Below are 20,384 nucleotides of genomic sequence, written 5' to 3'. Positions count from 1 at the left end.
TCAGTTGCAGCGCCTCCTGGTGGATATGCGTGGGCCAGTCGGGCCGCTCGGATGCGAGGACCCGTCCAACGCTGCTTGCAGCTTTTATTGGTTTAGTGGTTGGAAGTCAATAAAACATTAGCGTCAGTCAAATTGAATGCGTCAGTGGATGGAAGTGGTGGTTGCCCTGTGCTGCTCTTCACTTCACTGCAGCTCCATGGCTCCATCTGCTGGACGGACAGAAGTGCAGCAGCTGATGGCAGCTTCTTTGACCTCACGCTGCTGTCAGACCCCAGATTAGGGTTTATTTCAGATATATATATAATAGAAAATAGTAATTAAAAAATAAGCTGATGTATTTTTGCAGCAGTGAGTTTTACAGGGTTAAGAGCAACCAGTCAAAGGTTATTACTGAGGATTTTAAACAAAAACATTCAGGCAAACAGTTAACATCATAGGGTGCCTGACATGTTTGTTTTTTTTCCGGGTCGATACAGATTTTTTTTGTAATCAAGGAGATCAATAACCAAGATTTGGAATCACTACACATTTGCAGAAAAAATAAAGTTTTTGAACAGCACATAAAGTTAAGTTAAAATTAAAATAATCACGAGTTGCAGCCTTTGCTTATTTATGTTTTACATGCTGAAGTTGTCCTTCAGTGTTTCACTGATCAGATTGCGCTGTGGGCAGGAACAAGATCAGAGGGAGGCAGCTGCAGCAGACCCAAAGTAGTTTCACATTCATTTATCTGATCAGATTTCAGGGGGCTTTTTTTTTTTTTTTTTTTTAAGAAATGGGACCAATAATTGAAAACATGCTAAATATCAGATGGGATCATTGGTGTCACAGGACATCTGCAGACACAGGTCAAAGATTACAAGGAGTTTATTTAACGAATGAAACTAAAACCAACACAGAAAGGATAACTAAACCAAGGTGAAAACAAAAAGGGGAAACCAGACTAATTGTAGGAGAAAGGTTCTGGTTTCAAAGTCTCTGGTCTGGCAGAGAGCGGAAGAATGAAGAACCGGGCCTTCGTGGATTAAGGTGATTGAGAACAGGTGAATCAACCCCCACACCTGTGAGAGAGATGGATGGATGGATGGATAGATAGGTAGGGAGGTAGATGGACCATAGATAGATGGATGGATAGGTAGATCCTGCAGTGGGGAAATTTTCAGTGTGGCAGTAGCAGATAGGAAAAAAAGTAAAAAGAAAAGCAGCACTCAGTGCACAGGTATAAATAGATGCTTTCTCCTTAGAGAAGAAATAGAAATGCTTGTAAAAAAAAAAAAACCTTGTGAAATTGCACATATTGACTTATTTACATTTTATTGCAGTTACTTCATGGGTGATCTGAACTACTGGGAGCAGGTTTGATTGAACACAGTCTGACTGCTGCAGGAAGGAAGGACCTCCTTCAAACATCGTGGGTGAAGCAGTCTGTCCCTGAAGGAGCTGCCGGTGATGGTCCTGTTTCCTGCAGGGGGTGGGAGATGTCCTCCATGATAGACAACAGCTTCGTCATCATCCTCCTGTCTAACACCAGCCCAGGACAGAGCTTGCTTTCTTAACTGGTTTCTTTAGTCTCTTCCTGTCTGCAGCCGTGATGCTGCTGCTCCAGCAGACCACTCCATACAGGATGGCTGATACCACCACACAACCATAAAAGGTTCTCAGAATTGCTCCCTGCACCCCGAAGGACCTCAGTTTCCTGAGCAGGTGAAGTCTGTTCTGACCTTTCTTACACCGTGCGTTGGTGTTCTATCTCTAGACATGTTTGAATGTCTTTATCAATAAATGGTCAAACACATGTTGAGTGTCAGTTCAGCTCTTTGTTCCACACATGTATATGTTCCTATGTGATTGGTGTCTTGCAGTCAGAGTGTAAAGAATTGAAGCTGTCAGAGGCTTTCTGTGGTGAAGAGGCTGCAGGACATCAGCTGCTCCAACAGGTGACGCCTTTGTTCTTTGGCTCCAACCAGAACCAGCAATAAATCAGCATGAGCTGCAGCTTATCCACCTCATAGAGTGTATAATAAAGAAACCAAGAGGTTTTAGTTGATAGCTGTCTCTATTGAATGACCAGCAGTGTCTTGTTCAGGTTGTGAGGAGAAGTAAAAAGCTTACAGCAGCTGGTATTCCCAGGTAGTCTCCCATCCAAATACGAACCAGGCCCAACCCTGCTTAGCTTTGCAGATCAGATGAGATTGGGTGTATTCAGTCTCAGAAACAAACCTACAATGTAAGTTCTGTACCTCACATGATTCAAATCTCCACTCACACCTTTTATTTGTCCTTTGATTGCTCCAGTACTGATTGATGCCATCATTTAAGCCAATTTACAACAACACCTTGTAGGAAATGTGGTGCAGAGGTAAGTTCTGTGCCTCACATGTTGAAGGTCAATAGTTCAAATCCCCACTCACACTTTTTTTGTGTCCTTTGGATGCTCCGGTACTAATTGCTAGCATCATTTAAGCAAAGTTAGAGCAGCATCTTGTAGGACAGGTGGTGTAGAGGTAAGTTTTTTGCCTGGCATGTTGAAGGTCCCCGGTTGAAATCCACCTTAGTACCTTTATTATCTTCACCTCCTTAATAGTTTTGTGTACCATCATTTACGAAAACTAACAGTTACACCCAGTAGGAAGGATAGCGCAGTGGTAAGTTATCTGCCTCTCATCCAGGAGGTTTTTGGTTCGAATCCAGCCCAGGGCTCTTTTGACACTTTTTAAGATAAGATAAAGATAAGATAAAGTTCTTTATTTCTCCCCTCTCCAGGGGAAATTTACATTGTTACAGCAGATTTATTTACAATATATACATACTTTGGCTGTATGACAACCTCTTTCAACCATCATTACAACAAAGTCCATGAAGGACCTTGTGTGAAAGATAGCTCACACATAGGTTGTGTGTCTGTCATGTGGAGGGTCACGGTTCGAATCCCCACTGGGAACCTTGCGGAGGATGATAGTGGAGTGGAAAGGTTGTGGTCTGTGGTGTGGAGTGTCACTGGACTGGAGTTGAAGGGTGGTTCCTGCAAAACCAAGAAGTTGCCTGAAAGAGCGTAAAGAGCGTAAAGAGCGTAAAGAGCGTAAAGAGCGTAAAGAATATTTTTGGCGAATTTTGCCCAAATGTGAAAAAAAAGCTTGAGCAGAGTGGGGGATTGAACCTGCACTCTCCAGGTTCCAAACCACCATCACTACCTCTGGACTACCGGTCCTACATACCCAAATACAGGCTTTTCTTCTATTCGTCAAGGCGGTGACATCAACACTGAAAGAAAAAAAAACAATCCACAAAATCAAAAAAAGAACATAATCTACCTACAACTTTTAAAGAACACGCTAAAAAACACAATACTCAAAAGTCACACTCTTCTCCTCATCACTCATTTTTACATTTTAACACAATTTCAAAGCCACACAAATCACATTCTTCATGTCAAATCACTTCTCTTCACTACAAATGGGAGAGAACAGCAAACAAATAAAATACAACTTATGGCTTAAATATCTTCAAAATCTCTTTGCTATTCCTCTACATTCAAATTCCTCAACACCACTCAACAATCACCTGCAGGATCTCTTACTTCTTTCTTAGCTCTGACAAAACATCTTCAAGACTCTGAGAAGACAACTCATTTTCAACACATTTGCTGCTTCGTCTAAGTGTCCACACACATCTCCAGTCATCCACAGGCCTCACCACCGATCAGCTGCACAAACTTACATGTTAAACTTCTCCAAAGATAAAATACAGGCCCTTCTGTCTGATCACAACTTTTACTGGTGGCTCATATTTCAAGTTCATTTCCTTGCAAAGTCTTTATTTTGGATTAAAGTGGGATCTGTGACCAGGCAGATCACTTGTTTATTCTTAGCATTTGGATTTCACTGACATTCCTGTCATGTAGAAAAATAGAAATATCTTTGCATTGATTCAGCTAAACTAACTGCAGACACTGAGAGGCGTAAAGTTCAACAAATGCTGTTTTTATTTACTTCACTGGTGACATCAGTAGATGCTTGCAGTGAAACCACCACTGCAAATATTTATGCATTAAAGTATCGCAACTGAAAACTCCCTACAAACGTCCACTTCTAACACCACAAACATTGTCCAGAGGAAATGATATTAGCTGAACATAAAAACATACACATATGTAACTCATCAAGACACACAAAAATGTAATTGACACCCATGACCAAAATCCAACAGGAAGTCAGCCATTTTGAATTATATGTCATATGTTTTGACGATTTTGGGTCATTTTTAGACATTTTCAAAAGCTATAAACTCAAACAGGGTAACACCGAGAGAGATGAAATTCGGCCAGGATGTACTACACACATGGGTGATCAAAAGTTATCAAAACGCTCACCTTAAGTCTGAGGGCGTGGCCATGGCGGCCTCCCGAATTTTGATACTTCGCCATGAAACATCAACTGCTGTGTAACTGCCCTAAACATGCTCCAATCTGCCTCAAACTTTACACGTGTGATCAGAGTCCAGTCTTGATCACATCCATAGGCCGACATAAACTCTCGGTCGCAGCGCCACCTGGTGGATGGAAGGAAATGCTCTATAACTACCCTGGACATGGTCCGATCTGCCTGAAATTTTACATGTGTGATCAGAGTCCGGCCCTTGTCGCATCCATAGGCCGACATGCACTCTCGGTCGCAGCGCCACCTGGTGGACGTGCGTGGATTCGACGACCAGCATGGATGCGAGGACCCGTCCAACGCTGCTTGCAGCTTTAATTATCATTGATGTTTACATTTATGACATAAAAATAATCAACCTACAGTCGCAAAGAATTAATATATATCTAGCTAGGTAATAGAACACAACACCATTAGATTAACAAAGCCAGCTAGTTCGTCTTTCAGACAGATAATACATTTTACTACTGTTTTAAATGGTAGTGTGCACAATTAAGTCATTATTAAAACTAGAGTTTTGAAAATCATTAAAGTCCAAGAGATGCCCTGTGCTTACACTTGCACATATTACACAAAAGGTTTTCATTATTTTTTTTCTTTTGTCTGAACCAAAGGATAATGTTACACATGACTTTAAAATCATACAGGAAAGTTAATTAATGGATATTATGCTAAAAACTGCAGAGGCTTATTTTGTGCTGTCAGAATATTACATCATCATACCTCAAAACCTTTCCTTTCTATTTCCTCAGACCAGTGAAATGATTTCAATGCAATTTAAAGATTAGTAAGGTCATTATCATCTAAGAAAGGACCTGAAATGAATATGGTGGGGGTAGCTTCTTACCTGGTGTAGAGTGGTGGCGCAACGGTTGGCTACTGGTCAGAAGGTCAGAGCAGCCATTGAGAAAGGCCCAACAATGCCTGCTACAGGGGCGCTGTACTATGGCTGACCCTGCTCTGACCCCAACTGGGAAAAACACAATGCAGTAAACATATATTTGTGATAAATAAAGGCTTCATTTTACCAAGTGGGGGCATTTTACCCCAGTTAACCCTTTCATTGTGTATATGGCATGGTCCATTTATCCCCTGGGAGGGGAGTGGTGTAAATTATTGCGAAGTTTATCTTTTGATGACACATCTCTACCCTATTGGTAGTGGTCTTTTGCAGTATGACAGCACCCCTATCTATCGGGCACGAGGGATCACTGAATGATTTAGCCAGTATGAAAATTACGTAAATCATATGCTATGGTGTTTACAGTCAATCTCAGATCTCAAACCAGTGGAACATCTATCAGAAATTTTGTACCATCATGTCAGACAGCATTCTCAACCACCATCATCAAATGCCAAATGAGGAACTTTCTTCTGAAAATATGGTGTTAACTGCTTCCAATAGAGCTGCAGAGGGTGTTGGAGAGTCAGTGCCAAGGCACAGTGAAACAATGCCCTGCTAAGATACTTTCTGTTGGTTCTTCCTTTAATCTGTCACCCATCTGCATAGATTGTACTGTATGTTGTTGGTTACATGGAATTGCACCAAGTGTTACTATATTTATTTAGTTCATTGATGCCTGCTAGGTTCAAAAATGTATGCATGTTTGTAGAATTTAGTAAGTCTCAATACTAACTGAAAATAAATAAATTATTATATTAGAATTTAGTTCATTTTAGACCCTGCCTTGAATTCATTTTAAACCTTAACCTCACACTTCTATAACTAAACTTAGCTGAAACTTACAATGTTTGTGTAAACGGCTGCACTTAAGCTAAGTCCATTATCACAATTTTATAGCCAAAATAAACTAATTGTTGTCTGGATGCAGGTAATATTTGGTCTATTTTTCATGCAGCTTTAGGACTAAAATGTTACAAAGAAAAAAAAAGTTATTATTTAGCAGTCAAACAACAAATACCCCAAAAATGATGAACAATATTAATCTGGCAATGCACAGCTACTTTAAAACACAGTCCTTCTATCTGAAACACTGTTTAAAATTCCCTTTGATTATTTCAACCTGAGTCTTTCCAATGCAGCCACATGTAGTTACCAAACTAAATATTCTTAATCTCACTATAAATAAATGTCAGAAATTAGCATGGGATTGAACTCTATATGCCTAATCTAATATAGTAAATATTTAAGCAACCTAAAAACTATTTGGGCATAAGAAAATCAAGTTTCACAGTCCAGTTTACATGCATGGATCAGTCAGTCAAGAGCGTCCAGATACCCTAGTATTTATTGGTGAGTTTGAAGCAGCACAAGAATACATCAAAGACAATGAGGCAAGTCACTAAGTTTTTTTCACTGCTTCATGCGAAAGCAGAACACAAAGATACACACTGACTTTGAACTTAGCATCTTTAGATTGCACCCATCTGTGTTTCTAAGCCTGTACAATATGCAGCACTGGAGATGTACACTGCAAAGCCATCCTGTCTCAGATGTTATCTCATTATTGCCCCATCTGCTTCTGTTGCATATTTGGCACAGTCTGTTGTTGTTGTTGTATTGACTCTCTGTCATCACAAACCTCGTCTGTCCTTTGTACTCAGATACAAAATAAGCACTTGGACAACTGGCACATCATTATCATGATCAACAACGAAAAAACAAAATGACGAAAAGCACAAGAGTTGTATTGTAAATGTTATGAACTTTTGCTGGTGCACACATCTTTCTCATACGCTTCCCATCCACTTGCACTGACTGCGTAAGTGGAGTTTGAAGACAACCATCGCTCCTCCAGAGGGAATATGTCCTCGTTATGGTAACAGTCTCTCCACAGCAGTCAAATGGCTTCGTTCTCTTGGTCAGTCTTTACAGCATGTCCATGGCTGATGCATTTTCCCCTAATTTGGGACAGTTTCAAAACCTCCTGTAGGGGGCGGCAGCTCAGCATTCCTTTCTAGTCTTCACCATCTTGCTGGCGTACTTGACAGGGATCCCCCAGCGTCTCATTAGATAGACATCAAACACATAGGCCATTCCTGGCTCCAGGCCCCCGATCACAGCTGTAGTGACGGCCCGTCGAGGATTCAGCTCCTGGAAATACTTGCAGAGAACCCTCTCGGTGTCGGAGCGGGACTCCGGCCCCAGACAGGGTGCAGTCAGGGCTGTGGACTCTGCTTCGCGGTTTCCAAGCTGTCTGCGGTACACACAGTACAGACTTCTCTCCTCTGTGCCCATCCAGGCGAGGGTGACGCTGTTGCAACCACGTAACCGGTTGAAGGACTTTATCTGCAAGGTGGAGGGCAGAGATGGGACTCCTCTGCGGTGGTAGGAGGATGACGTCTGCATTTTGACTGAAGCCATCAGACCTCCTGGGAGCGCTGGGTCTCCAGCAGCAGGGATCTGCCCGGAGGTAATTCCTTCTCGCTCCAAGTGGATGAGATATGAAGGACTTCCCTGGAGCCATATGTGGACTAAATCCCCTCCTACAGCTTGAGAGGTCAAAACCTGACCTTTACTCGACACAGTAACCCTGACTTTTTCATCTCCACCGCAGCTCTGCAAGGTGAGGAGGCCACTCTGCTGCCAACCACGAGGACGGAAACTGAAGAACTGCTCTGATTTAGAGCCTCTGTCATGGAAGGTCACCCATCTCAGCTCTCCTTCTCGAAGTGTGGTGATCGCAGGTCGAGCCTCCTCATGTGTCCGAGCAAAAGTCCCCTTGTAGGCTGAACTAGTCCCATTCAGCCTGTCGATCACAAAGACATCAAAGTAATACTGGGTGTCAGGGAGAAGGTCAGAAACGGTGCAGACACTCTCTGTCCCCTCACATGCACACTGAAGATCAGCAAACTCATCAGTGAGGGAGGAAGGCGAAGAAGTCTGGGGTCCAGGAAAACTGTCCCACTGCTGCCACCACCACTCTTTTAAAATCGGCCACACAGTCACTCTCCTCTTTTTCTCCTTCTTTTCTTGCTTCTGGTCATTCTCCTTCCTCATGCTCTGCTGCGCAGCACAAAGGCTGCCGTAGTTTTGCCGAGAGTTGACGAGGACGCAGTAGTCGTGGTTGTTCTGTGTGTCTGGGAGGCCCGTTATGGAGGCACTGGGCGCCCAGCTGAGGGTGACACTGGTCATTCCGACACCTAATGTGTGAACTCGCGGGTCGGCTGGGAGCAGAGGGAAGACGCCTGAGGGTCCCAGGCCTTCATGGAGGAACACTGTAGCTCTGGTGTTCTGCTGTTTGGAGCGCAGCCTCAGGATGTAGATGGAGGCAGGAGGATAGGAAGGACCTCGGTAGGTATCCACCGCATTGCCGGCGAAGCTGTGTATTTTCTCCTCAGTCGCAGGACCTCGCCACCACACCTCTGGCACGCTCTTCTTGGTGCTCCCTGTGAGGAAAAAAAGAAGTTGCTTCACTTGGATGTTTGACTGTGCAGAACGATGTACACCACTGTTCAAAAGTTTGGGGTCACCCAGATTATTTCATGTTTTCCATGAAAACTCACACTTTTATTCATGTGCTAACATAATAGCACAAGGGTTTTCTAATCATCAATGAGCCTTTCAACACCATTAGCTAACACAATGTAGCATTAGAACACAGGAGTGATGGTTGCTGGAAATGTTCCTCTGTACCCCTATGGAGATATTCCATTAAAAATCAGCTGTTTCCAGCTAGAATAGTCATTTACCACATTAACAATGTCTAGACTGTATTTCTGATTAATTTAATGTTATCTTCATTGAAAAAAACTGCTTTTCGAGCTAAAATAAGGACATTTCTAAGTGACCCCAAGCTTTTGTGTAGTGTATGTTCACAGTTTGACACTGGAAGGCTGATTTCACATTCGTCTGCTGAATAAAGGAAGTTTCTCTCTACTTCACATCAAATACTTACAAAGATGGAACTTAAAAGTGTTCTGTGGAAACTTGCAGCCTTCAGTAGACACACTGACGATGGGCTTTTTAGTAAAGTAGGACATATATATAATGCATCTAATATTTGCATATTCATAGATTCTGGACTTTTAAATTAGGCTGAAGGATTTGACAGAATTTTCAGGGACTAATTATAAATCAAAGCAGAATACTTCTCTCTGTCATAAAACAGGTCCAGAAGGGATCTTATAAAAATCTAACAAAACACTAGATTATCTTATATGAGGCCGCAAATTGCGATTCTTAAAGGAATACTTTGGCAGTTTTGAAGAAGTGCTTATCAGATGGCACATTATATGCATGTGCTATCTATGGCATTATCTCAGTATAACCTCCAAACAAGGTTGCCAGGCAACCAGCGGAGACTCCAGGATGTCACTGCTTTCAGCCAAGAAATAATTTCAGCAAATAACTCCCTGTAAAAGCCTAATTTTAGTTCTCTCTGTTGATGTTGAAATTTGACAAACAAGTTACTGTTTGCTAATTCATTTTAGAGCTGCTGGTAGGCCAAGCTAGCTATTTCCTATTGCTTTCAGTCTTTATGCTAAGCTAAGCTAATCGCCTCCAGCTCTAGCTCCATATGTAGAGTTCCGTCTATATCTTCTCAAGCTTTTTAACTAAACTAGTCCTTTAATTCTTTGTGTGTGGGTTGTTTTTACTTAAAATGATATTTAAACCAGAATAATTTTGAATTGAAGGGTAGAAATCAGTAATAATAATAATTTATATATAACAATTTATATTTCAGTTTAAAAGTACAACTACTACAAACTGCCTAAAACAACAGCTCACCCCACTGATTCTGCCTGATATATGGAAAATCCTAATAAACGAACAGATAAATGAATAAAATGTCAATTGCCACTTCAAAAAATGGTCGCCAGCATTTTCATTCACACCTCAAGTGTTTTCATTTTGAAGAACAAACGCGCCACTTGAATGACGTAACTGGCGGATAAACACGCAAAAAAACACCACCACTTGTCTGCTCTGTTCATGTCTTGACGAGATGAAAAATCGCCTCTCAAATGAGACCAAATGTTACAGAATCAAAGTGAATAATTCAGGCTGGCGATGGGGACCCATGTGCTCGGGGTCTGAATGATTCATGTGTCATTTTATAACTTCATAATGTTATTTTAACATGTAGAGAAGCTTGTTTAGGGGAACCTGGAAAAATGCTCGTGGACCAGTCTGAGGTGGAAATCTGTGCCTTTTTTAGACTTGAAATGTGATTATGCGGTTTACTTCGAGCACTGATTGCTCTCACTTGAGCACTTATTATGTAATTCTGCTGCTCCGTCGTAAGTTTAATCCTCTGAGTTTATTTAATTAGTTGGTTTGCTCACCACAGAATATTGCAGAGCCCAGTTTTATTTTACTGTTTACTCAGTATTTGAATTGGGACTTGGCAGCCGTTTTCGGTGTGTGTTTTACGCTTCTTTAAAAATCCGAAGCCTCGGATAAAATTTATGATGATGTGACAGCTAGATATGATCACACTCACTGTCTCTGTCCTTGTCAGAGATAATGGGTGGCATTTAGAAAAATATATAGTCCTTTTCCGTGCTTTGAACTTGAACAAATGGGCACATTGTACTGATAAAGAGATAGAATATCTGCAAGTTTGGAGACAATCACTTTTCAAAATACATTCATGCTTCAGCAGTGAAGTGATTGTTTGATAGAAATCAGTTTGTTGGTCTATGAATGTGGTTTAACAGTAGCAGTAAATTAAAGCTGTGACCTCTAAGCTGCCAAACAAACAGTGCAAAACCCCATAAAAAACCCTTTTATCTCCTGTTAGTTCGGTCATCCTCTCTGTTTTAACTGCACATCTTGGTCATAAAGCAGCTCCAAAACTCTACAAATAGATTCAAGCAAAGATTAGACTCTCTGCCCTTCATTAAATCCCTATATAGCGGGCCTATTCAATTGGCGGCCCGCGGGCCACATCCGGCCCGCGGGCCCCTCACAACTGGCCCAGCCCCCAATGACCCCTTTCCAACCCTCTAAAGCAGCCCTATTCAACTAGCGGCCCGCGGGCCACATGCGTCCCGAAAGCAACCCTCGAGACGACAAGTTCTTACAAAAATTCCAACATTATTGCGAACATTGAATGCAACACTTGCCGTAACCTAGCAACTAACCCACAATGCATTGTGTTGAGGAGACGCGTTTGAAAAGTTAACATTAGCAGTTCTATACAGGCGAAAATAGCAGCACGTCTTTTTCTATCCTGAAACGACAAATCGGCGAGGAAAACCGTCGGTTTAATCCTGCGTGGACTGACAAGTATTTATTTATTTACCACCAAGTCCGAACGCCAAACCAATGTGTTTACTCTGCAACGAGTGCTTTGCAGCGCTGAAAGATTATCATGTCCGAAGACACCACATTGAAAAACATGCCGCGTTTTGGACAAACTTTCCCGAGGGATGTCATGAGAGAGCGGCTATAATTCAAAGTTTGACTGCATCTTACAACCGGAGCTGTACTACAATGAAGCGGACCTGCACAGCTCAGGAAAGGGCCACGAAAAAGAGGCTGTTCACAGACTCAGAAACTGTGAAGGACTGCATGTTGGCTGTCGTGGATGAAGTTTTAACGGACGATAAAGTTAAGACGAGTGTGGCATCTGCTATCAAACAGGTCTGACACGTCAAACATTCTCGCCACAGATGTCTTCGAGACATGGTAAGTGCAACAAAGCAGCGTGCTGTAGCAGACACTAAAGGTAGTTTTATGTATTTATGTGACTATTTTCTGTTCACCTATTATAAGTTTAATATTTAAGAAAGACATTTTGTTTTGACAGTTATTTCACTTAGTATCACTTTATTGTGCACTTTGATGTCAGCTTTATTTCGTTTCAAAGGGATAGTAACTATCACTGTGCCTACTGTTTATTTTTTTTTTTATTATATGCACTGAAGATGCGACTGTCTCAGATGAGACCAAATATGGACAGGGACAAACTCTGTTTTTTGTTATTTCAAAAGAAGAAAAATGTCTCAAGTTCTGAAAAGTTACTGTTAACCAAGTTACTTTTTAATGCACTTTGAGATGTGACCAAATCAAAAGATGGTGTTTCTAATCGGCACTTAGTTTTTGTGTTCATATGCACCTTAACCTGTGCTTATATTTACCTATCAAAATGTGTTGAAGTTGTGTGTTTGAAATGTAAAATTTAAAGAAGCAGTATTTCAGCACAGGTTTAGTTTAAGTACTGCTCTTCTATTATGTTTATGTCCTTTTCGATGTGGCAATACGTTAATAAACATCCAGTGTCTTTGTTATCTGTTTGTGTTTATTTTAAATGGTTAACTTCGCTCACTGTCTGCTAAAAACGTCCGGCCCAGCTCATGTTCTTAATCTGAAAATCCGGCCCCAGTAAATTTTTAATTGAATAGCCCTGCTATATAGTCACGATAATATCTAACTGATCGTCTTAGCTTAGCCAGATGTACAGAGGATTGAGGTGAAGTGGGTGTTTGTGGTCTTACTATCTCCACTCACACTGCAGGCTTTTGAGCGGTTTGTCCTTGAGGGTGCGAGCAGCCAAGCTCCACTCGATGGGGAGGTCGCAGGGGCTGACGGTCACCGACATCGCTGGAGCTTTCTTCTTCAGCATGAAGTACAACCTGTGGACAAGCACCGACGATAACCACGAGAAGTTGCTTGATTCTTCATGGGGAGGGGGGGAATGTCAAACAGATAACATGCTGCTTCCATTCAACTGCAAGGTGAATGATGGGAAGACTAGATATCTCCCAGTGCACACTGTGCAACATTCTTTCATTTTGTTGGATGATTCTCCGATAAGGTGGTCTGGTTATAGTGGGTTCTTATGCTAAAGCTTGACAATTTCAACGTATGCCAGTTGCTGTGTTTCCATTTGCCTACATGCTGATCAGTGGTTTGATAGCAGATCAGGAGAGGTGACCTGGGAATCAGATAAGACTGCACTGACAGTTTCAGATGGATATCTGCTGGCTTGCTGCAACCATCTGGGATCGTGCTTAGCATAGAGACTATGAAGTTCACTTTGTTGTGATGAGATTTTTTAAGAAGTGTTACTGCATGCTGGATTGCAGATTTGCATAACTGATGGAAGTTCAGATGCTTTTTAACATTCAAGCTGTGGTGGTCTGGTCTTATTTCAATTCAGTCACTGTTCTTTATCTCTTCGGTTGAGTTGTTGAGATACCTGAATAGAAAAATAGTTTTCTTTTACAGTAAGTCACTTCTCGTGAGAATTTATCAACCGCATAGCGGTTTCTTGATAAATATTGGTTCTACTTCCGCACAAACACTATTTTTCACGATGCCGTGCAGATGGCGTTTGTTTCCAAACAGATGTGCGACACTGTTGTTCTCAAGGGCACATTGCAGCTTATTTAATAGAGTGATTAATTTCTGAATCGTTGTTTTCTCTCCATTATTTGCCATGTGGCTCTGCATGACTGCACTGGTGGACAGACTGCAGCACACAGGGAGATGCATTTCGCAATTTTCAGCTCCCATATTCGGAAAGCGAGCACTGGCACTCTGTGTCGGGTTCAGGCCAAATGGGCTCCACTTCCTCTCGCTCTCTCAACAGTGCTGCTGGAATCAGCCTCTGTATCTAAAAAGGTGGCCATGGAGAATGGCTGGTGACACGTTACTGAAGCAGGAAGGACGAACAGACGTCAAGATTTGATTATGAGTCCTCACACAGTACAAATAGAAGAAAATTTCCCTTTTCTTTTATCTTAATGAGTAATTTAGTGTGATGCTGAGTTTGAAAAACGTAGTTAGCGTCATATGTTCGAATTAAACTTGCACCGAAAGTAAAACAAACTGATATATTACTCTGTTTGGATTACGGGTAACTCATTTGCATTAGAAAGACAAGTTTCAGTAACATATTGATAGATAATATATGGTAAATATGCAGTTTTTATTCATGTTTCTAATCATTTAAGGCTTGTTTTAAGTATATTGCCAAAATCTGATGGCTCCAGCTCCTGAAATGTTAGCATTTGCAGTTTTTCCCCCCTTGTTTTTCTATTCATATAATTCATATAATTAACTTTAGATTTGGGGAAATTGATCAGACAAATTAATATGAAGGACTCAAGTAAACTTCAATCGATTTTTACTATTTTCTGACTTTACATAATAAACTTTCGTACCTTTCTGATCTATTTTACCACCACACCTTCTTCTTAAACTCTGATAATCGACACTGCATGAATGGATTTTAATCTTAATGTTACTGAACTGGTTATAAATGGATCAAATAAGGATCTTGTTTTCATATAAGATACTGTCATATTGCCCATGTGCACATTTTTTTGGATTAAATATTCACTCAATATCACTTATTGTAAAAACTGTGCATTTCAAACATTCATCCATCACTTCTTAGTAATTTGCTAACTACTTTTCACAGACACAAATCCCAGCAGTCATGAAAAGCAACCTTATATCTCTCCAACACTATATTTTGATGGGAAATATTGCACTTTTTGCACCATTGTAATTTATTTATCTTCTCATTAAACACTAAAGTGACAATTAATGCATCCATAATTATAGTCTAATAATGAAATATACTTAAAATATATGGCCAATCTGCATAATTTTTCTACTTTTGGTGTGCTTTTACTTCAGTGAAAATTTTTTACTTATAAAGGAGTGTTTTTCAGCTGCTTTTTTAAAGTACTTTTCCCACCCCTGATCACTGCACCTCATTCATCAACAGATTCATCAATATTAAAAATCATCTTGCTGAACCCTCATGACAACCAGAAACTACACCACGTGAATACTTCCCATCTGTTACCTGCGGGTTCGTCCTTTAGGGAGCGTTACAGAGGTGATCTTCCCCTCCGGTAGCCATGTAGTCGGGCGAAGCGGCACTTCGTTCTCAGGTGCCAGAGCTGAGTGCACCTGGGGCCACCAAGGGCCCCAGAGCAGCGCCAGAGCTGCACCGAGACACCAGGAGAAGGTTGTGAGCGCCATCGCTGATGATTCTTCGCTCTCTTTCCGTCTTCTACTCTTTGACTTTCCTCAGTGCCTATGTCTTGGATACCTCCCAGACTCTGAAAAGGCACAGTGGAAAGGTCAGGGACATCAATCAGAGCCCATCAGTAACACACTCACAGTCAGGCACTCAAACACACTTAGTTAAATTCCTACTGTACCATTCACACAGACACTAAAGAGCTGTAGCGGCTGATGATTCATTGATATGAAGAAACATCCTATCCTATTCAGACAGAATTATTCATGCCGGGGAAAAGAAATTGCCATGCTATATTACTCTGGGATGTGTGTGTAGCACAGCTTGACACTCACTGTAAAAAATCACCCATCGCACCACTTTTCAAAGTGTGAAGTGGGTTGCTAATATCGCTCTGAAGTCGATGCCTTTGCATCTACATTTCTATTTTTAGTTGGAGGGTTCAAATAGGTCTGTTCGCCAAATATCTTTCATTATGGTTATTAGCAGGCATGTTATTAGGAGAAAGTGACACCATGCTGGTGTGCGGAGAGGTACACAAACAACACCTGGAGGTGCTCTGATGCAGTCAAATCTAATCAGCATACATTAATGCAAGAGTGTCAGATGTTTCCCTCCATCTTTTATTTTATTCCCTCACTCTGTATTAGAGTTTTACTGTCTGGTCTACATGTGGGTGTGCTTTCGTGTGTGTGTGGCTGTGATTTAGTGATAGTACATGATTACAGGTCTCACTGTTCTTCTTCCTCCCCAGAGAAAACACATTTGTTCAAAGTCACACAGTCTTCGCAAACACACTCCCCGCCTTCCCCTAACAAGGTGTATTATGTCAGCGCTGTGCCCTATAGATCAGATGACAATCACAGTGGAGCCACGGAGGCAGCTTACAGAAGGTACATCTGAGTCTTGTGGGCCCCGGGACGCTCCGAGATTCAAACTCACAAACCGTCGCACAGCTACAAAGTCGCACAGAAGCGCCTGCTCATTATCCTTGCACAGAAAGAGGGGAGTGAACGACCCATAAAGCTTCAACTGAGAGACATGCAGCAGGAGAGAAAAACAGATTGAAACGGGAGGGAGGAGAGGAAAGGGGAGGCAGAGGAAGGGAGGGCTGTGGAAATGGAGAGCAAGAAGAGGAGGATGTTGGATCTTGGAGTAATTAGAGGGAAGAAGACGGAGAGAGGGGAAAGAGGAGAAAGTGAAACTGAAAAAAAAAGGAGAGGAATCAGAAGAGATTGCCAAGCAACAAGGTTGCAGTGAATTTGTCTCTGAGTTTTTGCCAGCCATATGAAGCTGATTGGTGTTTACTTTAGACCCTGTGCCAAATGTCCAGCGTGTCACATATTTCCAGACGGCTGCACAACCTCACAGCTCCTCTCTCTCTCACACTCTTCCCCCCACCAGCTTCACTCAGTCTTCAAGATGAGACACAAAAAAGCTTGGCGGGCTTGTTTCTTCAAAACGCACCCGCTGATAAAATATGCATACGGCTCCTCAGCAAATTATGGCCAATTGAATTTTCATAAGGCGAAAAGGCTGGGTCTTCCAGAGAGAGGGAGCTTAGTGAACTTAACTACCGCCCTCTATAAATAAATACACACTCTCCTTTAAACATAGGAGCTCATGACTTTGATGGTCCCGCTCACTCACTCGCTGCTCAGCTCTTTTTTGAGTTTCCTCTTTCTATTATGTTTATCCCAGACTGCATTTATTCTGGAAACTGTTTGGGTTTTAATTAAAGATACTTGAGCCGTGCTCTGTTTATCTTTTCTCTCTTCCTCCCTCTTTTCTTTCCTTCTCCTGTCTGCTTTTTCACTTCATCTGGCCTCCTTATTTAGAAGTTGATGCAGGCTCAGTTTCAGAGGGACAGGTTGAGTGCTGTGTGTGCTATCTGTCTGCACATTGTATTAGCTATCTTCTATCTCCCTGGGCTCTGGCAGGACCATCTGCCTTCTGTTATCTGTGGGCAGGGACAGATTAAATGGCATGGGGTGGTCCCTGCAGGATCCGCTGTCCCCCCCAAACTACTAGAACTCGGCCTGTGATTCATGGTGGGGGTTGAAGAGAGGGTGGCGGGTGGAACATGCGATGACCATGGAACTTGATAGGATTTTCCGGCTGATTTTCTACCTCGCTGCGTGTACATTTTGAATACATTAACCCGTCTTCCTTACTGTCCCTTTGTGCCTCATTCTCCTTGTGCATTTCCCTCTCACACACTTTCACAGCCATTTCTTTGCTACTTTAAGTCTCTCCATCCGCAGTCACACTTTTCTTTGGAAACAACAACAGAAAACACCACAACCTTGGGCACAAACATGATAGTATAGTTAAAGTATCTTGCATTTAAAAAAAAAAAAAAGAAACCCTCCAGAGATCGCACAAAAAACAAACAACTGATTCACAGAAACAAGTTGCAGACTTACACAACCAGTTGACATTTGAGACGCTCATTCACACACACACTCACACACTCACATGCTCCTGCAAGGACAACATGCATGCATGCATCACCCCCTTACCTTCTCTCAGTGCACGCTCTCCCTCTCTGGTGCAGGGAGTGAGGGATGGGATCAAAATGAGAGAGGATGGAGGAGGAGGAGGAGGAGGAGGAGGAGGAGATGGAGGGGGGGGATGGATGAGAGCCGGTTGCGAGGAGAGGAGGAGCGACGGCAGGTTGTTGTCTGGTGTTCCACTGACTCCCATGAGCTCCTCTTACTTCAGGCAGGTGTCTGTTCAGGGGCTCAGGTGTCCCTTCAGGGCTCTCCCAGCTCCGGTGCGCCCCTGGTGAGACGCTCTGCTCACTCCCCAGTCCTTCACACGTGGAGGCTCGTCCTGCTAAACACAGTGTGAATGTCATCCAGTCAGCGAAAGCCTCCTTCTCCCTTCTCCTGTCACTCTTTTTTCTTTCTCCCCCCCTTTACTGGTCTTTTCACTTGTTCCCTCTGTTTACCCCCTCCTCGCTAGAGCTCACTTGCAATTCAAATGGACTCATGTGTGACTGTTTGTGTATCTGCATGTGCAATCTGAGAGTGAGGGAGCGAGTGGGTGAGCGTGAGGGGGCTGACGGTGAGGTCGCCGAATGGGGGTGGTGATGAGAAAAGAGGGAGAGAGAGAGAGAGAGAGAGAGAGAGAGAGAGAGTGTGTTGTGAAGAGCAGCAGCGTTGAGGGAGAAGAGGTGATGTAAAAGTTAAATGCATTCACGCTTCCACCAGTGTCTGGCTGCTCTGATAACATCTGTATTGACGGTTTCAGACGGCATGTTGGAGGTTACTGTCTTTGTGCCCTTATCGCCTGTTCAGTCAGGTGCTTCGTCTGCCTCTAAATGAACACGTTTAAATGGAAGAGCAGCCTGTGAGACCCTTGATAGATTTATGCAAATATTTAGAGCACATGCTGGCTTTAAGATAAATTAAATGGTAAATTAAAAGAGCAAAACTGTACTATGCCTTTATATTTGCTACTACTGTCATGCACTAAAACACAAAGTCAGTTTTTTGTGTATGATAAACTACTTGGCAATTAAACCGATTCTGATTTTGACAAAAATTTAATTTGAATCTGATTTGCTGGTTGGATTCTGATGTGGCCTTCTATTACACTGGTCCATCCCAAATCAGCTTCTTGACTCACACGTTTCAACCAGTCCAAACCACAAAAACGCTGCAGCCGCTTGTTCCACTGCCTTCATTTATTTGATTTATTCTCTCTTTAAGTCTTACTTGAGGTCATGTTCTGCACATTTCCCTTCATGGTTTCTGCAGAAGCCGGCCCAACCCCCCTATTTCTGTCACAAGTGATCATCCTCTGATTAATCACAGTAAATACAATAAATAACTGCTCTGGGTATTATTACTGACATCAGTTCTGAGGGACAAATCACCTCAATAAATTAACAAATATGTGAGAATATAATTTGCACAGACGCACAAAAGTGGCTTGAACACATTAAAATTCAGAAAATATGAATGTAGTTTTAAAAATAAAGATTATTTACACATTTTTAAGTTTCATATTTCAAAATAAAAGCAAATAATTAATTGCACATCCTTACTAGTATTTATTTTTTTGTATTTCTGGACACACATTGCAGCAAAATGCCTTATTTATTGCTATATATTCATTTAATAGATACATAATTTAACAGTAAAGTAGATATTTTTTCTTATTTTAATTCATTAAATTTTCATTCTATTTAAAAGGTTTATGTTCAGATGTGAAAATGGATAGCTTAGCTTAGAGCAAAAATTGGTAGCAGGTAAAAAAACAAATCCCATATTAATGCATTATACAGTATCTGTTTAATCTTAATTAAAACTTTTTAGACAAATTAAACAATTAATTGCTTTTGTAACCTTTGTGTTAAGTTGATTTTCTGCAGAAACACAAGATTTCTGTCAGTTTTCACAGCAAATTCATGGAGAGATAAATAATAAGTGTATTTCCCAAAATGCTATCTCTCTCATTTAGGTCTTTATTTTATCCCTGCAGTTTTGTTGAAGTTAAAGAATTTTATTGCACTTTGGCAGCAGTTCAGGAGTTAGTGTTTGCTGGAGCTTGGTTTCAAAATGAACCCACCTATCAACGACCAATTGGCAGTGGACACAATAAAACGAAGCGGGAGCCTACCGTACAGACAGGACGACCATATTGAAGGCTTCTTGTCCTCCACCCACAGGTCAAGTGTGGATCTCCGAGGACTGGAGGCATTCATATCGCTAGCTCTCCAACCCCACCCAGCCCTCTCATCTCCACACAATGGTGGGCCTCATGTATGCTGCTCCCACTCCTGAGCTCTTTAATCAATATCATCAGGAAAATAGAAAGAGCAGTGTGCTAACTCCCCCTTTCCCATTTTCGCGATGGAGCCTTTTCTCACTCATTCACTGGATACTTCAGTGCAGGGCTATTGAGGTCGCAGTGAATGGGACCCACTCCACCCAGAGGGAATATTGTCTGACCGCAGACGAGAATCCGAGAGACTCCCCCCTCTTCTCTCTCCCTCTCTTTCCCTTCCTCTCTATCTCCTTCTGCCTGCAAC

The 20,384-nt window shown here is 41.9% G+C and overlaps 1 protein-coding gene across 1 annotated transcript; it reads right to left on the bottom strand.

The window, feature by feature from the left end:
* Positions 1–6,664: 6,664 nt before the first annotated feature.
* ndnfl (neuron-derived neurotrophic factor, like) lies at positions 6,665–20,112 on the bottom strand. Its single transcript, XM_035946469.2, has 5 exons — positions 19,973–20,112; positions 17,866–18,181; positions 15,164–15,422; positions 12,853–12,977; positions 6,665–8,783 (listed from the first exon to the last, which is right to left on the bottom strand). The coding sequence occupies exons 3-5, from the start codon at positions 15,340–15,342 to the stop codon at positions 7,339–7,341; spliced, it is 1,749 nt and encodes a 582-aa protein (XP_035802362.2). The 5' UTR covers positions 15,343–15,422; positions 17,866–18,181; positions 19,973–20,112; the 3' UTR covers positions 6,665–7,338.
* Positions 20,113–20,384: the final 272 nt, after the last annotated feature.

This window comes from Amphiprion ocellaris, chromosome 16 (assembly GCF_022539595.1).
Source record: "Amphiprion ocellaris isolate individual 3 ecotype Okinawa chromosome 16, ASM2253959v1, whole genome shotgun sequence".
Taxonomy (NCBI): Eukaryota; Metazoa; Chordata; class Actinopteri; family Pomacentridae; genus Amphiprion; species Amphiprion ocellaris.
Note: the sequence above shows the minus strand (reverse complement) of the source record. Positions and strands in the feature narration are given on the sequence as shown.

Bases quoted from the DNA above. Each gene is read 5' to 3' on its own strand.
- ndnfl (XM_035946469.2), bottom strand. From the start codon at position 15,342: ATGGCGCTCACAACCTTCTCCTGGTGTCTCGGTGCAGCTCTGGCGCTG. The intron at 12,978-15,163 runs GTAACAGATGGG...GCTTGTCCACAG, and splicing joins CCTAAAGGACGAACCCGCAG to GTTGTACTTCATGCTGAAGA. The intron at 8,784-12,852 runs GTGAGTGGAGAT...TTTTCCTCACAG, and splicing joins ACCGCTCAAAAGCCTGCAGT to GGAGCACCAAGAAGAGCGTG.